Source organism: Volvox carteri, assembly GCF_000143455.1.
Source record: "Volvox carteri f. nagariensis unplaced genomic scaffold VOLCAscaffold_23, whole genome shotgun sequence".
Classification (NCBI taxonomy): domain Eukaryota; kingdom Viridiplantae; phylum Chlorophyta; class Chlorophyceae; order Chlamydomonadales; family Volvocaceae; genus Volvox; species Volvox carteri.
The window spans coordinates 586,204-604,052 of record NW_003307566.1 but is presented as its reverse complement, the minus strand read 5'-3'; the positions used below and the strand labels follow the sequence as shown (position 1 = coordinate 604,052).

The 17,849-nt window shown below is 54.2% G+C and overlaps 4 protein-coding genes across 4 annotated transcripts; 2 read left to right on the top strand and 2 right to left on the bottom strand.

Moving 5' to 3' along the window:
* Positions 1-405: 405 nt before the first annotated feature.
* Positions 406-4,537, bottom strand: VOLCADRAFT_61227 (uncharacterized protein; the record flags this gene model as incomplete). The annotated part of the gene is made up of 8 exons (XM_002951278.1): positions 406-564; positions 953-1,058; positions 1,371-1,456; positions 1,954-2,162; positions 2,610-2,730; positions 3,137-3,256; positions 3,893-4,056; positions 4,432-4,537. Coding segments are annotated over 8 exons (1,071 nt in total), but the record flags the coding sequence as incomplete, so codon positions are not given.
* Positions 4,538-7,964: 3,427 nt separating this feature from the next.
* On the bottom strand, positions 7,965-10,390 carry VOLCADRAFT_105070 (uncharacterized protein). The gene is made up of 5 exons (XM_002951277.1): positions 9,866-10,390; positions 9,665-9,772; positions 9,325-9,416; positions 9,059-9,089; positions 7,965-8,541 (listed from the first exon to the last, which is right to left on the bottom strand). Exons 1-5 carry the CDS (start codon positions 10,055-10,057, stop codon positions 8,410-8,412), a joined length of 555 nt encoding a protein of 184 aa, XP_002951323.1. The 5' UTR covers positions 10,058-10,390; the 3' UTR covers positions 7,965-8,409.
* Positions 10,391-10,655: 265 nt separating this feature from the next.
* Positions 10,656-12,377, top strand: VOLCADRAFT_91880 (uncharacterized protein; the record flags this gene model as incomplete). The annotated part of the gene is made up of 4 exons (XM_002951373.1): positions 10,656-10,912; positions 11,436-11,718; positions 11,887-12,020; positions 12,269-12,377. The coding sequence occupies 4 exons, from the start codon at positions 10,656-10,658 to the stop codon at positions 12,375-12,377; spliced, it is 783 nt and encodes a 260-aa protein (XP_002951419.1).
* A 2,049-nt stretch (positions 12,378-14,426) lies between these two features.
* VOLCADRAFT_91879 (uncharacterized protein) lies at positions 14,427-15,828 on the top strand (the record flags this gene model as incomplete). Its single annotated transcript, XM_002951372.1, has 3 exons — positions 14,427-14,603; positions 14,832-14,898; positions 15,638-15,828. The coding sequence occupies 3 exons, from the start codon at positions 14,427-14,429 to the stop codon at positions 15,826-15,828; spliced, it is 435 nt and encodes a 144-aa protein (XP_002951418.1).
* Positions 15,829-17,849: the final 2,021 nt, after the last annotated feature.

Sequence of the window (17,849 nt, the reverse complement as noted above, 5' to 3'; positions counted from 1 at the left end):
TGCCCCGTTGGTAGCGGATCCCACGCCGGACTGATCCTCGTCACTTTCCATCTCGCTCGCCAAAAGCGCCAGCTTTTCCCTGACGCAGCAGGACAAGCACGCCGCCACTCGACCCTCAACTTGTTGCAATTCTTTCTAAAGGACATCACATTGCACGGCACTCTGAAAAATATACGCTATTGTTTGTTGTCTTGTCCTTAATGAGACCTGGCCACTGCCAAGCTTGCCCCAGCTCTACAAGCCCGGCCACCTGCCTGCAACAAAACCATCGGCTTCACCCAGGACTTCCTGCCTAGCGGCCCCTCCTGCAACCACTGACCTGGCCGCCCTGACATGGCCGCTGCCTTAGCCCTGCCCTTCCCTTCGTGCCTACCCCGATGATCCTCCGTCCCCCGGGCCCCCTCCTCACCTGTGGACCACCTCGTCCATGGTGGGGAAGCCCAATTGGTCAGCCATGGGCTTGCCGCGGCTGCTGCCCGCTATTGCCCGGACCTCCTCGCTAGAAAAGTTGACCAGACCACGTCCTAGCTCCACACCCGACAAATCGCAGAGCGATACACAGTCCTGGGGCAGGTAGGAATCACAGTAGCAGGACTCTTAAAAGGACGCCCATATGTGCGCCCATGCAGCGCGGTGGGGATGGGTGTTGAGCAGAGCACGGGGGAGTGAGCACGGGCGGATGCATGTGATGTGCTCGCTTCGGGGTTGCCCAGTTGCCCGGTAACGCCGGCCACCTACACGGACGCAAAATGGCAACTTTCCTGGCTGGGGTTTATGACAGGAAGTGTTTCAAAACGGTGATACGCATCTTCAGTTGGTATGCACAGGTATTGATCATGCTCATGACCATCCATCACCATCTGCCAAAGCGAGGCCGTAACCCAGCCCAGCCCAACTCCGAACACCCGGTCAACAGTAGATACGCGCCCCCAGCTGGCAGCTGCGCACCTACCTGCGAATGGAACGCTCCTACCACCTTCGCGACGCCAGCCGCAAACAATGATTTGTGCTTGTCTCGTACGGCACGTACTGCGCCTGCATCCAGCCACAGCTGACCCCTGGCGACGCAGAAGAAAGAGGACAGAGAAGAAAGAGGCGCCATGTAACACAACGGCAGGCCAACGGGACAGGGATTGAAGAAAGAGGAAATCCCGACATAAAAATACACAATAACCTAAAGGAAAGGCCAAGACAAATGCATGCACCGCAACGGCCAAAGCCCAAGGCCACCAAGATCGGCAGATCGATGGAAGGGCACTTCGCGGCAAAAGCAGATGGGTCAGAAGCGTTGCTGCTGCTAAACCAACACAGCCCCCGTCGAGCGCCGCACCCAACACCGGTTCCCCCCCCCGCCGCACGGCACAGCCCACCTGACCGGCACTGAGAGGATCCATCGTTTGCGGCCCTTGAGGCAGTGCGGCAGCGGAAAAAACTTGGACCCTAGACGCGGCTCGCCCTTCAGAGGTACATGAGGCGAGAGAACCCAGACGCGATCCGAATACGGTCGCGGTCAACCAGGGGGTAGGTAGGTAGGTAGGTAGGTAGGTAGGGTGCGAGCGAGTGAGTCAAGGCAAGTGTAAGGAAAATGTGGTGTGCTCCTGCCTGCATTTAGTGTGGTCGTTATAGGAGTGAGCGTTTTGCCCTCCTCAAAAGGGGCGCTCGAGTAGGTGGCTCTGGGGTGCATAAACACGCACACGCACACACATGCACACACATAAACGTGTGGGGAAGGGCGTCACGTCCTCAGGTGTTGTGGTGATGAGGCGACTCCTGAACAACACAGGGCGTGCTGCGCTTTGTGCAGCAACCACACCGCAGCACTCTGCGTGTAGAGACGGGCGATCAACTGCTTTCCGCGGGGGCCCCGCAACCACCCAACCAACCCGCCAACCAACAAATCCTTTTGGTGGCACTTGCGGCACACCGCCCATCCCACGACACATCCCAGCCCACCTTGACGATCCGCACAATGTTCTCAGGTGCGTTGCTGTTACATATAACCATGGTGCAGCCCGCGGCGGTGGCAATGCGGCCGGCAGTGAGTTTGGTGGCCATGCCGCCCGTGCCCCACTGCGTCCCGCGTGTCGAGGTGTCGGCGTTGAGGCGGGAAATGTCCTCCACCTCGTAAATGGGTACAGCGTTGGGATCGTCCTTGGGGTTGGCTGCAGCAGAGCGGTAAATTGCGGTTAATCGCAGTTAATTGCAGTTTTTATTACGGTTGGCAGTTTTTGCGGTTTAAAATGGATGGAGACCGGGTAGACCAGGCACAAGAAACAAGTTCACTACTGGTATCACGTCATAGCTCACATATGCGCTTTCCTAATCTAGCAAGCCCCTTAGTCACACAAGACCTAGCACCTGCCCGTGTCTGACATGACACAGGCACGAGCGCCCCTGCAGTAAAGCTACCCCCCCCCCGAGTCTCTACCCCCCCCCAAGCCATGTATTCTTCTTCCCTTTCCGCTCCATGCTTACCCCCTAAATTATACATTCCTTTCCGTTCCCTCCCCTCTTCCTTTTCCTCTTTTTCCCTCCCCCATTTTTCCCCTCCCACTCCTCTTCTCCCTCCCCCTGACCCATTTTTCCCCCCCTTCCAGTCGTCCTCGCACCCGTGTAGAGGCAGTCCACATCAGTCAATAGGAACAGCCAGTCCGCCTGCACCAGTGCCGCCACCTGGGCCGACAAAGTGTCGTTGTCACCAAATCGGAGCTCCTGAACCGCCACCGTGTCCTGAGGTACGAATGTACGACATCCGGGGGCCCATGAATATTATACACACGTAAATACAAGCCTTAAGAAGTGCATTCTCCAAACTACCAAAGCCAATGCACGCCATTTCCATACTTTTATCGCCAGGGGGATTGCCAGTGCGAGCGGGTGGGAAATAATTGGTGCTGGGGGTCCTGCCAAGGGTCCTACGCCATGAGCCGCATATCGAGATGCCCCGGAAGCGAGCCGGGCCCACACCCTCGACTGCCTTACACCCCGCTTCTAATCCTTCTAATTCTTCTAATAATACTGTTGCGCAGCATGCACAACCCTAAGCTTGCCAGTGTACACTTTACCTCCTCTCCTCACCCGCCCCCCAAAAAACACATCCCCCGTTCCCTCTCCTTTAGACCGTACATAACCATACATTTTCATTCACCACCGGTACGACACCGTACGCGAGGAGCTCCGTAAACGTGTTCCGTGCGTTCAAGTACTGACTTCGGTTGGCCAGGTTGTCCAGTGTGAGTAGCACTTGGGCGCACGTCTGCGGCGCCGAAAACCGCAATACCACAAAAAGAAACTGGCGAGTTAAGAGAGACGGAAGGAGCACCTGTGCAGCACTGATAATGACGTAAACAAATTCAACAACACAGATGGCCAAGCAACGAGAGATCCAAGCGCACGGAAGTGTAAGTCGCGAAGGGTGCAAGGGAACAAGGGCTCTTCCCAAGGGCGTGCTGACCCGCAGCCACTGGCCATCCCGCAGTGGCCATCCAGCATCGGGGAGCGGCCCACCTCAACCAAACCTCCTTATCGCTAGACTGTACGTGCCCTCATTCCTCTTCCTCTACAGCCAACTCCCCCCTCGTCACCGTCCTCTACCTCTCACCCTTTCCCCCTCAGGTCCCTTTACCGCTTTTCCCGATATCCTCTGGGACCGCGCCTCCCTCCTCCCGCCTCCCTCCAACAAAACCAACCCCACCGCAACCGATTCCTCCTCCGCATCCCACTCCCAGTAATTGACTTCTTCCCCTGGACTATCCGTCTATCCCTATCTCAGGTATCTGCTCCACTCTTCAGTGGTTCATCTTGACACCCCCCCTCCCCCTAACCGCCCCAGTGTGTGTCGCAAGCAAGCTTGACCGCGACCGACCCACCCACGACCGACCCACCGACCCACCAGTCCAAGGGCCGCCAAGAAGTCTTCATAGTACTTCATGAGGTGCACCTGGCCCACCGCCGCCAGGGCCTGCTTCTTGGCCAGGACACTGGGCTTGGTGGTGAGACCCAGCCGCTGACAGCCCACTCCCACCGCGCCACTGGTGACCACGATGACGTGGTGGCCTGCGTGGTGGTGATGGTGTGCAGAGGCAGAGGAGTCGAATTTTAGGGTAGGTAGAGGCGTTCGGGCGTTCGGGCAGTGTATTTCCGCTTGCTATTGTCGTATATTCTAGCGCAGGGTGCAGGGTGTGTGCTTACTTCTTTGTGCACGTGTGGTGTTTCGGAGACAGCAGGACCGATTCCCGGAAGCGTCCTCGCCCATGCGTTTTTTTTGTGTGTATGCATGTGTGCGCTGTCTTTTTTAAAGTGTTCTTCTACTGTGTCTTAGTCGTAGACACATGCTGTGGTGTCAAGAGGACTGCATGTGCGTCTGAAACAGCCCTGCCTAAGATAAGCTCTCGTGTGTGGGGGGTGGGTGGGGGGGGGGGTTCAGCGCACCTTCAGACTTGAGTAGCTTGACCGTCTCGCAGATTCGTGCGAGGTTGGTGAGGTTGAGGGTTTGCTGCTCTGGCCGGACGAGTGAGGACGTGCCCACCTTGATCACCTACAGCATGTGATCCGTAAACCTATATTGGCTGCAAGTAATGTCCATGTGGGTTCTGGACCCTGGGTTTGTGTAAAGGAGTAAGGCGTGTGTGCAAGTGTAAGGACAAGAAAAGCGATGCAAAAAGCCGAACAGTCCGATACGGGAAAGGATCAACGAGGGAGAAATGTTCCGGTGGGTTTTAATATAGCGTGGGTGATCGTCTGCGAGTAGGGAAGGGTAGATGGCGAGTCGTGCAACCCCGTTCCGTAGCGCGGGCAACAGTCCCAAGCGCTGGCCGGTTGGGATCTCATTGCTTCAGACGAGAATAAGACAAGAGGAAAACCATATCTATAAACTTGCTTTACAGGGCAGCCATGTCCCATGTCGGACGTAGCCCAAGAGCCGACGCGTCGCATGCGATGCAACTGTCGCCACAACACCAACCCAGCTGAGTTAGGTAATTCCTTGGCAAGTGGAACCTAATGCAAAGCAAGAGACTTGCCACCTCTATCTCACAGCAAATCAGAATAACAAAGCTGAAACCAAGTTGATCGAGCCGCCGAGGACCCAGCCAGACTTACAAATATATCGCCAGAGCTCAGAGCTGCCTTTACAGGTCCTTTCTTCTTAATCTCCGGGGCTTTTTGGCTAGTCGTCCGTTCCATCTCTTATTATGTATGTCCTTAATGGCAAACGCGATGTGCGGAGAGCTGGTGTAGAAATATGCGTGTCATATCAGTATAACAGGTAGTCCATGACATGTAAACGGAGCGACCACTGCAAAGCAGTTAAACTTAATTTGTACGGCGCAAGTCGCGCACGCTTCCTGGAAACACGATTTCTCTAGGGCACTACAAAACACTAGCTGACTTTAGCGTTTCTGCATTTTAAGACCCTTTCTGAATCGCAACGATACTATTGTCACTACTTTCGATTGTTTTTGACCTTCGACCATAGCAAACCCGTAATATATAAGACAAAGAGATTTCTCACAAAACTTAACAAATCGTCTCTCAACCGACACGTTGAGGATCACCAACCGGAGCAAAGTTAACTCCTGAAATGGTGAGGAATCGTGCTTGGAGGGCCGTTCTTCGGTCCGACATGTGCACGTTGACACGCTATAATCGCATGAAAGAAAATCCCGGTACAGGGTCATCAAAGCTCAGATTACCCAACCCTAGTGACGTGGTTCGCGCAGGGCTGGACTGGCTGGCTGATTGGCCAAGTGGTTTCAACTACATTAATTCTTGGCTCTTTAAAGCGTTCCGGCATTGTTGTGTAAGTGGGATGCTGGTATGTTCCCTCAGCTTGAGTCACGGTTTCACAGGCACACGCGTTTAGCGTGGGATAAATGAAGTCCCCTGTAGTTCCACATCCGTCCCATGCTACGACCGTGCAGTTAGGCTGTTGCCCCCGGGCGTACACCGTGTTCTAGTCTCGGAACGTTTGGTAAACTCTTTCCCCTTGCCCTCAGCTAGCGACGGTGCCTTACACAACCGGTCTAGCACGGGTAGTGGTGATCCGGGTCCTAAATTTTAGCGTAGCATATCTCTTTGCGTAGCTTAGCAGCCAACCTGCGTAGCTGTACTGCCAAATTAAGAAATCTATCGTGGATTGCTGCTCGCGCCTTGCCTTGTTGCGCTCATGCTGCTCCTTGTGCAGGGTCCAACCGCAGGCGTTCAAGAATGAAAATGCCCGAGTAACCTTCACCAAGCTGGTGAGCCCCAAATTCAACTGCGAACAGAAACCCGAAAATACGAACTATCCGCTAGGTCAGGCAAGACCGTTGTGAAGCACAGGAATAGGATATCTCATGCAAAGCACAAGCCCTCCGAAATTTCGGCTGCGGAGCTCTCCCACAGCACCCTAGTTGTGGTATGACAAATCACTAAACCTGGTTTATTCATAAGCGTTCCGGCCAGTACAAGTTTTTTTTACAACGGGTGTTTGTTGAAGTACGGTATCGGTATCCTCAAAACTATTGGTACTGATATGCGCAAGGTATTTCTTAATACCAATCCGAGGAAAATCGCTACTTTCCTTACTGAGGTTTTTGATGAGCGTCAACAGCGTGCTCTGGAGCCTCACGGCTCGTGAGGGCACCCGCCGCGTCGGCGGCGGAAATACTGTAACCACAATACAATACAATACAATTGGTCACGGAGCGGATTTGGGCCCGTCTGTGCCCTTGCTCTCCCCCTAAAACTCTCACACCGTCAGGTTAACATCGGCGAGGATATGTCGGAGCTCCTGGAGAGGGCCTACGTGACCGCGTACGAACGGGTGAGTCAGGTGACAGGAGATTGGCGCGATGGCTGGGGCAGATTTGGTGGGTGGGTTCCAGGGTTGGGCTCCAGGCTTAGGGTTAGGGTTAGGGTGAATTGATACATGAACGTGAAAAAATATTTCAACAAGGCGGATGGAGTTTAAAACGATGATAGCTCGCATGGACGGACCACTGGTTGGACGGTTGAATGGCGCATGGGTCGCGATTGTCCGTAATCCTGGTGGCAGGATATGCCGCATAACACCGCCGCATAAGGCCCCACAGTGCGTGCATTCCATTACTGCTGTTAATAACACACCAGGAGGGTGCGCTGCACAGTATGCATGGGGCCCATAGGGACGCGCCATTGGTCAATCACATGTCCCGCTTGGCATCCTTGAGCTTGGCATCCGCGGGTTGGCATTCTCCTCGCCTCTGCAGATCTACCCGCCTGTGCCCAGAAGGTGACCTATGCGGCCGGCGCATGCTCGGACGCAACGTGCCCGACGCCCCTTAATGACACGAAGATAACCGCTCCTCAGCTTTATATTGCACGGATTGCTTGTCTGGCAGGCTGTTTATATGGGCATCACACACGTAGCTTAGGATACCGAAATTGTTAGGCTTAGGATTGCAAGCGATTGATAGTTGTTATGTCGGAATCATGTATGTTGTTGTATTCGTCTTGTGGCATCCGGTTGTTTAGAAGAGCACTAATCACCAACGTGAATATGTTCCCGGGTTATGATTTTATGCGTTAGGTTATGCGTTTAAGGGCAAATTGGCATTTAAACGTTTTTTTGGGGGTGAGGGGCAAAGGCCTGACTCCGTGTCGGCATGTTTCGGGTTATGGCAGTTGTGGGTGAAGAATAGAAGGTACACAATAGAAGGTACGCGGGAAAACCTGATCAAGGCACTGACGCTGGGTTTACCTGGGTGTGGCTGCCATCGTGTACACTCCGTAGTGGCGTCCTATCTGATGTTTCTCGCATGTCCACCGTGGAATGGGTTGACAAAAGATGTAGATTGCAATGCGGAAGAGGACTGCCGTTAACTGTTTTCCCCGTCAGATGACTCCCATTGCTTTTAGTCAGGCAGTAAGTATTCCCGCGAGTAATCATTGGCTTCTGGTGCTGCAGTAAAAATCTTAATATCTAAAAATCTTCAAACCAAAATGGCGCTGACGCAGATTTGAAGGGTGATGGCCCAAACCCACAGCCCACACCAAGTAATGGCTGCTCTGCGGATATGTGAAGGAGCTGCGAGGGGAATACAAGCCCTCAACCGAAAGCCACGGGGACACATCAACACGTCAAAGTATTATAAACGTCAATACATCACACCGACGTATTATAAACGTCAGTACATCACACCGACTTCCGGTGTCACCATCGCCACCGTCAGTAGTTGCAGGTGTATCAAAGCCAACCAACCCTCAACCCAAACGCAAGCAGACCGCTTTCTTCGGTACACAGCATGCCAGTGCAGCCATGGCTAGCCCACACAGACAAATACGAGACCCAGCGCGCGGCGAGCCAAGCATAGTTGGCGACATGCATCGTTCCCAACACGCGTGTGATCCTCATGTGCAATTGCGGGCTGCCTGCTTCGCCACAGTGTCTCATCGCTTCCGGCCAGTAGTGGTCGTGCAGGCAGCTTGAAGCGGCGGCGGGCTGTCCTCCGCCGCTCCCTTGTACGGCTCCAGGTCGCAGATCATCTTGTATGCATGACGTCCCGGCGTGTAGTAGTCCTCCTGTCATCGTGATGGTGCGTGGGTTAGCGCGCGGGGGACATACACACACGTGTCACATGGCCATCACTGGGGAGCTGGCATCAGGCCCGGGCAGCTAGGAAGCAAGGATAAGCGGAGCTGCAGAGGGCTAGCCACGTGGCCGGACCTGGTGTGCCGCGGGTGCTTGGGCACTTATGGGATCTTGGGGGGGGGGAGCTTTGTTTAAACAGGTGGCTAACCATGGTGGCTAACATTGAGTGGTGGCTAACCATGAGCAAGTGCCACGATGCTCGTCCTGCTGGCTGCAGCAGCAGCAGCAGCAGCAGCAGCACAAACAGCGGGGACGCTTCCCGCCTTCAGGCGAAGATCCCAAATGCGATGAGCTCTTTTAGTGTGCAGTGTCGTGGCATCAGGTCTCTAAAGGGAGTGAGGTCGCCGATGTCTCAGGAAGCTGTACAGACTTCCACCTGTGCATGCAGCCACACATTCCGCTTCGCCAAAATTACATCCTGCCCGACAGCGCGCTCCACACACTCACCAACAAACCATCCTCTTTGTAGCCAAGGGATCTACGTGAGGGGGGCAGTACAGTACGGATAAGCGCAGGTGGAACGTGACGGGAGCCGTGTCGCAACAAGGCAGGCACACATACATACAGACACACACGCATGTGCAAAATTGTTTCCTCATTCCGGATAATAACAATAATAATAATAAGTTCGCAGATGGTGTTATTGCTTGCTATTCATTTGGAGCAGGAGTTCCCGGAAACGTGCCGTTTGCCGTTGGTTGGTGCAGCCGCACCTGTACAACTGAACTGCAGGCTCGTTGTCAAGAGCGACGTGTAATGTGGAGGAGCTAGATCGGCGCTGGTTGGCCGCCGTACGAAGAACCGCCTGGCACCGTACATCAAAGGTTAGTGTGTGAATGTATGGTTGTATTTGGGTTTAGGTTACGATACGTGACCGTCATGGTGCCCTGTACAGCCGCTGCCAAAGATACGGCAGTACCTGTAATGCCGTACAGTGCGTAAGATCAAGGGCAAGTTGGGCAAATGATGGCCTTGGGTGCGACTGTGTTGCACGGGGGGGGGGTTCACTGGCCAAGCCTGGACTACCTCCCCGGCTGGGCCCTCGGCGCTAACCTGCATGAGGCTCCGGGCAATGCCCTGCCGCCGGCAATCGGCCCGAACAGCAATCTTGGACACATGGAGATTTAATCCAGTGCTCGTGCACAAAACATATCCACAGAGCTGCGACGGAAATGTGGCGAACGTAGGAATGCAAGCCATTGCCAGGGGTTGGTTATACGCCTGGGGCGACAGGAAAGGCTGTCTTCTACCCACCTTATTATTGTCTTCGAGCCTGGCCGCTGCAATTATACAATTACGCTTCTTCGCCATTTGCTCCAGTTCGCCGTCTGCCCACGAGTCATTCTTCCTGAAAGTTGCCCGCTCTAGACCAACGAGCTCTTCAAAAAATTTTGGAGAAGTTAGATTTCCAATTTCTAATCGGAACATCTTGGGCGTGTGAGCCATTCTACCGTCTCGACGCCTAGAAATGCTGCCATTACGAATCTTTCCTCTCGGTTTCACTAGACGGCGCCATATAATAATAACGCTCTACTCACGTGGCGTTATAATCAAGCAGCTCTCTCACTTGCTGGGACAACACTAGGTTAACTGTCCCAACTAACCCTAGCCCCATTCGCTGCACCAGGTGCCTAGGGAGTAGGGACACAAAGCTGAAAATTTCCATGCTTAAATCGCAAAGATATCTTGCAAAGCAGTGACTTATGTTACAGAGCCTACTTTCTCCGCCGGAGATGAAAAACAGCTTGCTAAAAGTTGGGTATACATTATACTAAGTCCTTGCTGACCAGATTCTGATAAATCTTCATGGATATGGCGAACTATAGGCCACCTGTTTGGGCTGAGTGCACGACCAAGGCAGCCATCGTCGTGTACGGCCTGTCAACCGATGTTGAATCCAAAGTTGCGACGCAATTCGCAAGTTGAGAAGCTGCACGACCGCACCCAGCTCAATCGCCACCAAAATTTTACCAAGAAGCAACCTAAGAAAACCATTTCACATCCCCTCTATCAGCGCACTCTTCACTCGTACATATCTTCCCAAATGGCTCGACCGCTGCCAAGCCTATACGGGGCGCTACAAAGTCTATTCGCTTCCCATGTGCATGTTCGCAATGCCGCCTCTGCGGTGGCGGGAGGAGGCAGTTTGACAGAGAGCGGCGGTGACTTTGTCGAAGTCGCGGTGACACCAGAAGAGCTGCCATCGGAGGTGAAGGAGGCGCTCAGCCGAACGCTGGCGCTGGTAGCCGGTACCACCAGCGCTAGGGATACGCGACGAATCCTCCAAGACCACTATGCAAAGTGCGCCACTCCTGGAGCCACCAAAACCCATTTTTCTACATTTGTTTGAGACCATTTTTAGCCTGTCTTGTAGGGACGGATGAACAGAGACTTCCAAACACATGAAAAGTCGACGGTGTACGGACTTAACCATTGACAAAAAAAGATGCAATCCACAAAATGACCCGTGGGTCGGTCCATTTGGGTTTTCGATTCTCCCGTCCTCTCTTCCCTCTCTCTGCAGAGCCCTTTGGTTGCCCGAAAGGAAAGGATGCGCTCCTTGGACCCTCCGCTGGGCCCTACCTCGCGCGTCTCCCGCTTTCAATCAGTTCCTTATTTATCACACTTCTTTATTTATTTATCAGTTCTTCATTTATCACAGTTCTTTATTTATTATTTTATCCATGAACACACACACGGTTCAATCCAACATGTGGGCAGCGCAGTCCCGTTTCCCTTCCGATTTCTCGTCTCGTCGCTTTCTTCATTCTCTCGCTCCCTGGTCGCACCACTCGCTTGCTGCTTCGCCCTCTGCGTTCCCCAGGTTTGCCATCTTCGAGTCCAACGTGCTATGGTGCCCGCACAGCATCGGCATCGCAACATGGATGGCGGCCGCACGCCTGCTCACTTTACCGTACGTGGAGTGCATCCGGTGCCATCGTATCGTACTGCGGCGCGTCTCCTCCTCCTCCTCGGCCGCCGCCGCCGTCGTAGCGCTGCCCGGTGCAGCAGGCGCAGGTTCCGGAGCGCAGCCGTCCCATCAAGGCGCGTCGGCTGGGCTGGAGACCGCGGCCCAGGGCGCCCCCACACCGGAGGTTCACATGCAGGTAGTGCAGTACAGTAGATGAGTGTGGCGCATCGTAAGGCCCGGCAGGCCGCATGCAATGAATGACTTGCTACACGACACGGAGCTTAAGATGGACCTAATGTAATCTGAGGTATGTGCACCTGCTCACCCGTCCACTGACGCTATCAGGCCCCCCCCCCTCATGCAGATGGATGCCGCATTCGCATGGCGGCCGCTGGCACCCCTTCACCACTTGCTTCAGTCGTGGGGCATCAAGGGCCTACAACTGCCCACCATCACCACCGAGCACACCATCACGCTCACCATCAACACGCAAAGCAGGTGTGGTGGGAAATCCCTAAAGCCTTGCATCAACCTCTGCGCCTCTGACCTTGCACCGAACTTGGTTTCGAGCTCGCTTTGTGGTAACAGGATTCAGAGATCCATTTTTAGATTTTTATCCAGCATGCGAAATTTTCGTTTTTGAAGATAACAAATTTGTTTCTTTTCAAAGGTTCCGTATTCAAATATCTATCCAATCCTCAAAACGATTAACGCGCCTGCGTATTGCTGTGCGTGTGGCCCCGCAGAGTGGTGCAGCACCGAGATATCACGCACAACTTCCCATCCGCACCCCTCCCGCTAAAGGGGGTGCTAGGACTGCCCACGCCGCTGATCGCAACCGTGCTTCACGTTTAGGAGGAACTGGAACACAACGTGTGGCGGACGTGTGTCACTCGCTTCTCATTAGCGACTTGCTAAGCGAGCCGGGCCGGGCCCCGGGGAGTGGGGACCTGAGTCGTCTGCACTCTGCAGGACAGGGCGGCGCCCTCTGATGTGAATGTGTGTGCATGTATGTGTATATGTGTGTGTAGAGGCGCTTCATGGTGAACACGCTCCACGATGGCGCTGCTGCCTCAAACACTGTAATGCTGATGCTGCTACTGCTATGCTTATGGTTATGCTTATGCTGCAACACTCGGCTTTAGCACGTTCTCCGCCTGCGCGCAGTCTCGAAACACGACAGAGGGAAGGGGGACACCGAGGCGATTGATTATTTCTGCGTGGTCAAACAGAGGGTTGCAAAGATGGGGGATTGGGGGCAGGTACTGATCAGGCGGGATGGGGAATAGGGTGACGACGTCAGGATGGGATGTGGGGCCCAAGGCAAGGATTTGGGATTAGGCGTGCTACACTACTTTTGGGATGGGAATTGCTGTCGGGGTGAGGATGGGAACGGGATCCCTGTCTGAGGAGGGATGGGGTTTGAAACCTTGACCAAGGATGGGATTGGGAACCCTGGCCAAGGACGGGGATGGGACCCTGGCTGACAGGATGTGGATTGCAGGCTCAAGTTCCGAGATCGGCGCATGATGATGTTGGAGTGTGCAGAAAACAACTCCTCTGCCAAATCAATATTATAGCCACGAAATGGTTGAATGGATGAAAGGATGGGGCGCGCTGTTGCGCGCGATCTATACTCTGCCGTGGATGGATGCATGGAGTGCGACGCGTGAGTGCTCATGTATCCGATGTTCAGATAGTGCCTCTGGGACAGCTGCTGGACGTGAGGTATATAGTTTCATGTGGGGGTGGATAGTTTGACATTATTGAGGGGTCTTGATTGGGCTCTGGTGCTGGGAGGCTGGGGCTGGGGCTCAGTTGTGGGGTACAGGAGTTGCGGTGCAAGCTGGTTGGCGGTGGAGCCGCACGCACAGCCGCTGGGCAGCTGAAGAAGCCTCTAGATAGATGGCTTCGCACGTCAAACGCATAGACGCGCTAGATAAACAGTAATCGCACCAAATCCAACGACTTTACAGACGTATGAAGGCACATAAGCGTAACATAAAATGTAAGGACTTATACCGGGGAAAAAATGAGAGAGGCTGCCTAAATTTCAGCGCTGGTCGTTGATCCTGTGTATGAAACAGAACGAGGCATCCGCACCGTAAGTGGACAGCCCAGTTATTGCCCAGTGACTGCCCAGTTATTGCCCAGGACTGTCCTGGGCTGACGTTCCCCGATAGAGTGAGCTGGCTACGACTTGTTAAGCAATAAAGGCATGCAGAGATGAAGCCCTGTATAAATGAGTTGCTATCAGGCAAGTCGGTGCCTTGATGGATTTACGCGACGCGGGTAGCTAGAGAGCTTGCTATTGGTGACGCTCTTTCCCGGGCCTCGAGGTCCGGGTCCATTTCAAGGCATTCTAAATCAAATTGGCTAGATTGCAAATGCAAATGCTGTCTGTCAGTTCTGAAACCGTACAGCCGTTATCGTTGCCAGTTGCAATTCGCCATAATGCGGGAAGCGGTATCCAGGTAAGCCAAGCACCGCTCAATAAGAAGTTATTATAGTAATTGCAGTGAAAGTCCATTCCCTTAAACAGGAGAGAGGCCTTGCGAAGCCCGTTGAATTGTCGTGTAACTGTGCACTTGAGCGCCAGCATTGTGTATTTGGTGCAAGAGTCAAATGTAAATGATAGCCTAATGTAAAGCAACCAATGGGCCATGAATCTAAACAAGCTGTTCCGTACGACTGCTGAAGAGGAAAAAGGGCGTGCGCAGAGCCAGGGTAGATTACATCTTAAAGACTGTGGCAAAGTGCTTTGATTTTGATGTGATCTATTCTTCATCTGGGGTTTCCCAAGTGTAGGCAGTTGCACACAATTGAAAGAGTTACACTCTTGCTCCCCGATCTGTTCTGTGCTCAACGCTACCCCTGTTAATACCATAAAAGTAGCCCTCAATTATGTCAGCAAAGTCAGGCTCCAGTGGACCTGTGCTAGCCCCAGCACAGTCTCAGCAGGCGGTCGTAGTTGAAGTAGCGGCAAGCTCATCACCAGTCGAGGTGATATCTGCCATCGTCAGCTCAGCAGCTACTCCACCCCCGCGAACGAGCAACCCGAACCGCTGGCTGCAAATAGGGGTAAGATGCATGCGCGACCAGGCGGACCCGGATGGCGATGATGAGTTGGCATGTCACTGCCATCTTGTTAAAAAGACAACAAAGCACCTTGCAGCTCCTCACTACCTCACTTGAATCCATTCTTGGTCACGCCGCTCACAACAGTCCTGTGACATGCACGCCATGGACGGCCACACGACTGCGTTTGTTCTCGCCACAACCCTCCTATCACACCCACCACGCGCGCAGTTCTTCTTTGTGCTCGTCTTTGCCTGTATCGTCTACTTCCGCGAGGAGATCTACACCTTCACAACAGGTGCGCTGCCAACCGTGACCCAAGGCGCCCTTGGCGCCCATGCCGGGGAGGGTCATATACCATGCATGCGCTGTCCTAGCCCCCCTGCGTACCGGGGAGCTTCGGACACAGGGCCGGAATATGCCCATGTGTCGCAGACGAAAAGAGCTCATGGATTTGTGCTGGCGTTTAAATCCTGGAGCTCATGCGCGTACGACATACATGACCGCAGCCAATCAATCTGAGGTTCACGGTGCAGGGGAGATCAGCAGGCCTGGCCAGGCCTGCCCTGGCCAGGGCAGGGCAGAGCAGAGCAGAGCATTCATGTTGCGTTGTGCGGGCAAAGCTGCAGGTTGCTATATCCTGTCCCCTGCGCACCTGCAGGGTCTATTGGCCAGTTTTAAGCTATTTCCACGGCCCTTTACCTCTTGCAGCACGCCAGGTGGCTTCTTATGGGGCAGCAGCAGCAGCAGCAGCTACCGTGTTTTGAGCTTTTCTTGCTTGCCATGCTTTGTCATCATATCATGCATGTTTTGGAGTAATGATTGGACCCCGCGTCGTAAGGGGGGCCGGATTAAATTAAATTGTGCTGGGCACCTGTCCTGGCCACCTGTCCTGGGCACCTGTGCCCCCGGGCTCCGGGGCTGCACCCAGTGGCCAGAGCAGGCAATGGAAGGGGGGGCGCCCTGCGATTTCCTCCCCATGTTTACTGTCCCGCTGTATCCTGCTGCTGTGCTGCGCCCTCTCCTCTCCTCTTCAGACATTCACAAGTACCCTATCTTGTCGGTGGTGGAGGCGCTCCAAGTGCGCAAGTACCTAGGATCTGGGTGGACCTTCGGAACAGGGCAGGACGCCGTTACCGCGATTGGCGACGAAAAGAGCCTGGAACTGCTCTCATCCAACATGACGTTAATGCCTCTCACCAGCTCCCCGACGGATATCGCGCATTGACGGCGCGTTGACATAGTGCGAGCGGGAGCAATCAGAGCTAGTCACTGGGAGGAATGACTGGAGGGGCGGGGCTCGTTCAGGTTGGACGATGTTTTGAGAGGCGTGTGCGGGGGGGGGAAAGAGGATTGGAGAGGCGTGTGAGGGGGGGGGAAAGCGGATTGGAGAGGCGTGTGAGGGGGGGGGAACGAGGATTGGAGAGGCGTGTGAGGTGTATTGTGCTCATCGTGTCGGCGTCGCGTGACGGCGCGGGATAAGGGGTTTTGGGGGGAAACGGCGGGTACAGGGTTTTAACCAGGCGGACTAAACCAAAGGGACATGCAACCCGACTGGCCAGGCCGACGCCCTGCGGAGATCCCATGGACAGGGAAGGCGGTGGGATGAGGGGAAAGATTGTCCGTATGCTGGGGGCCATGGTGACATCGACCAGTGAAGCAATCGTGTCTTCCTGCTCGGGGAGGAGGACCCTGGGGCCCCATGAGGCGTCCCAGCGCCCCAACCGCTGGGCGGAAATGGAGCGCCGGGGGTTCAGGGGCCAAAGCCCCTGGGGGACTAGGCGCTCAGCTACCGCCAAGCTGGGCAGGGCGGGACCTCATCCTGCCTGATTACCTGCGTTGAACAAGTAATAGCTGCACAGGTGGAGGGGCTGTACGCGGTTAGAGTGAGTGCTGTGGCTGGGCTGAGCTGGGCTGGGCTGGGCATGGTGGGGGGAAGATACGAACGGAGGGTGCCCGCGGGAGCCGGCCGATCATCCGCTCTGGACTCGGGCCCTTGGCTCGCTGGGCTGTTAGGGTTAATGCAGGCGAGACGGCGTACTGCTGAGGAAGATCAGATACGTTGTGCGTTTTGTTTGTTGAGGAGTTGGGAGGCATTCGGTTCGGAATGTTGGTTGTGGACTGTGGGCCCTCAGGTGGTGTCCGGGTGGTGGGGTGGGGGTTTGGGGGTAAAGTAGACAGGTTGCAGACGCGCGCAAGCTGCCTTTTTTTGTTGCAGGCGGACTTTCATTTCTCCGGGTGTGATGTGGATGAAAGTACTTGGTGGGAGCTTTTGTAGGACTTGCGTGTAAAAGTCCCGAACGCCAAAACTATTGCGAGAGGTGCGGCTCGTTCCGCAGCATCAAGGGTTTTCGGGAGTTTACCTGACGATGTTTACATAGGCTGCCAAAAAAAGGATGGCTTGTAGTGTCATATGTGCCTTGCTTGCTGGCCATCAGGGGCCGCGCGATTTTACCGCGAGTTGTCGTCGTCAGCGAGAATCGAACGATTGATAAAAAATTGTAAAATAAAACACGTGAAAATGATCTATCACCGGACCGAGCGACAGCGCCCTGCCACCTGCTTCGGTCGTTTTGATTTCATGTTTGGATCGCTTGTTATGCTCGGGCCCAAAAGCACTATGACGGAAGGTTCAGGTTCGGAAGGGCATGTTTAAAATTTCTAAAACCTGGGTGTTCTTTTCCATAAAGCGTCAGCAGTTCACAAGTACGAGCGCGTTGTGGGCGCCTAGTAAGCAGTAGCCCTTCGGCATATCAGTGATGAGGTGTTGTCAAGTCGGCTTGGGGCTGCAGTCTGGCAGAATGTTGTCCTTTCTTATGAAGCATAAGCACGGCACATCAACACGCCGAAACATGCTGACGGCCGCAAAATATAGTGATGGCCTCTTCAGCAGCGCCACATTCTCGGGAACGTGTAAGATGACATAAAAGGCATCAGCATTTGGCAGTTTTCGGCTGATGTGCACTTCCGTATCTCGCATATTGTTTACAAGGAGTCCCGCATCGCTATGGTTTTCCGCTTCCCTGCAAAACAGTGGACAAATAACCTCCTTAATTGAGACGAATGGAAAATAAAAGAGGCTCTAGGGGTAGAGCTGTTCGCCAATATGGGTATGCTCATTTTGAACGGGCTGGACAATGGAGATTGGGATGATGACCGAACAATGCGAGAAATACACATAGTCGATCCTCTGTTGTAGGTAAAATGCACACAAATTTAATTTCCTAGCTCGGATGCGCAATGGCAAGC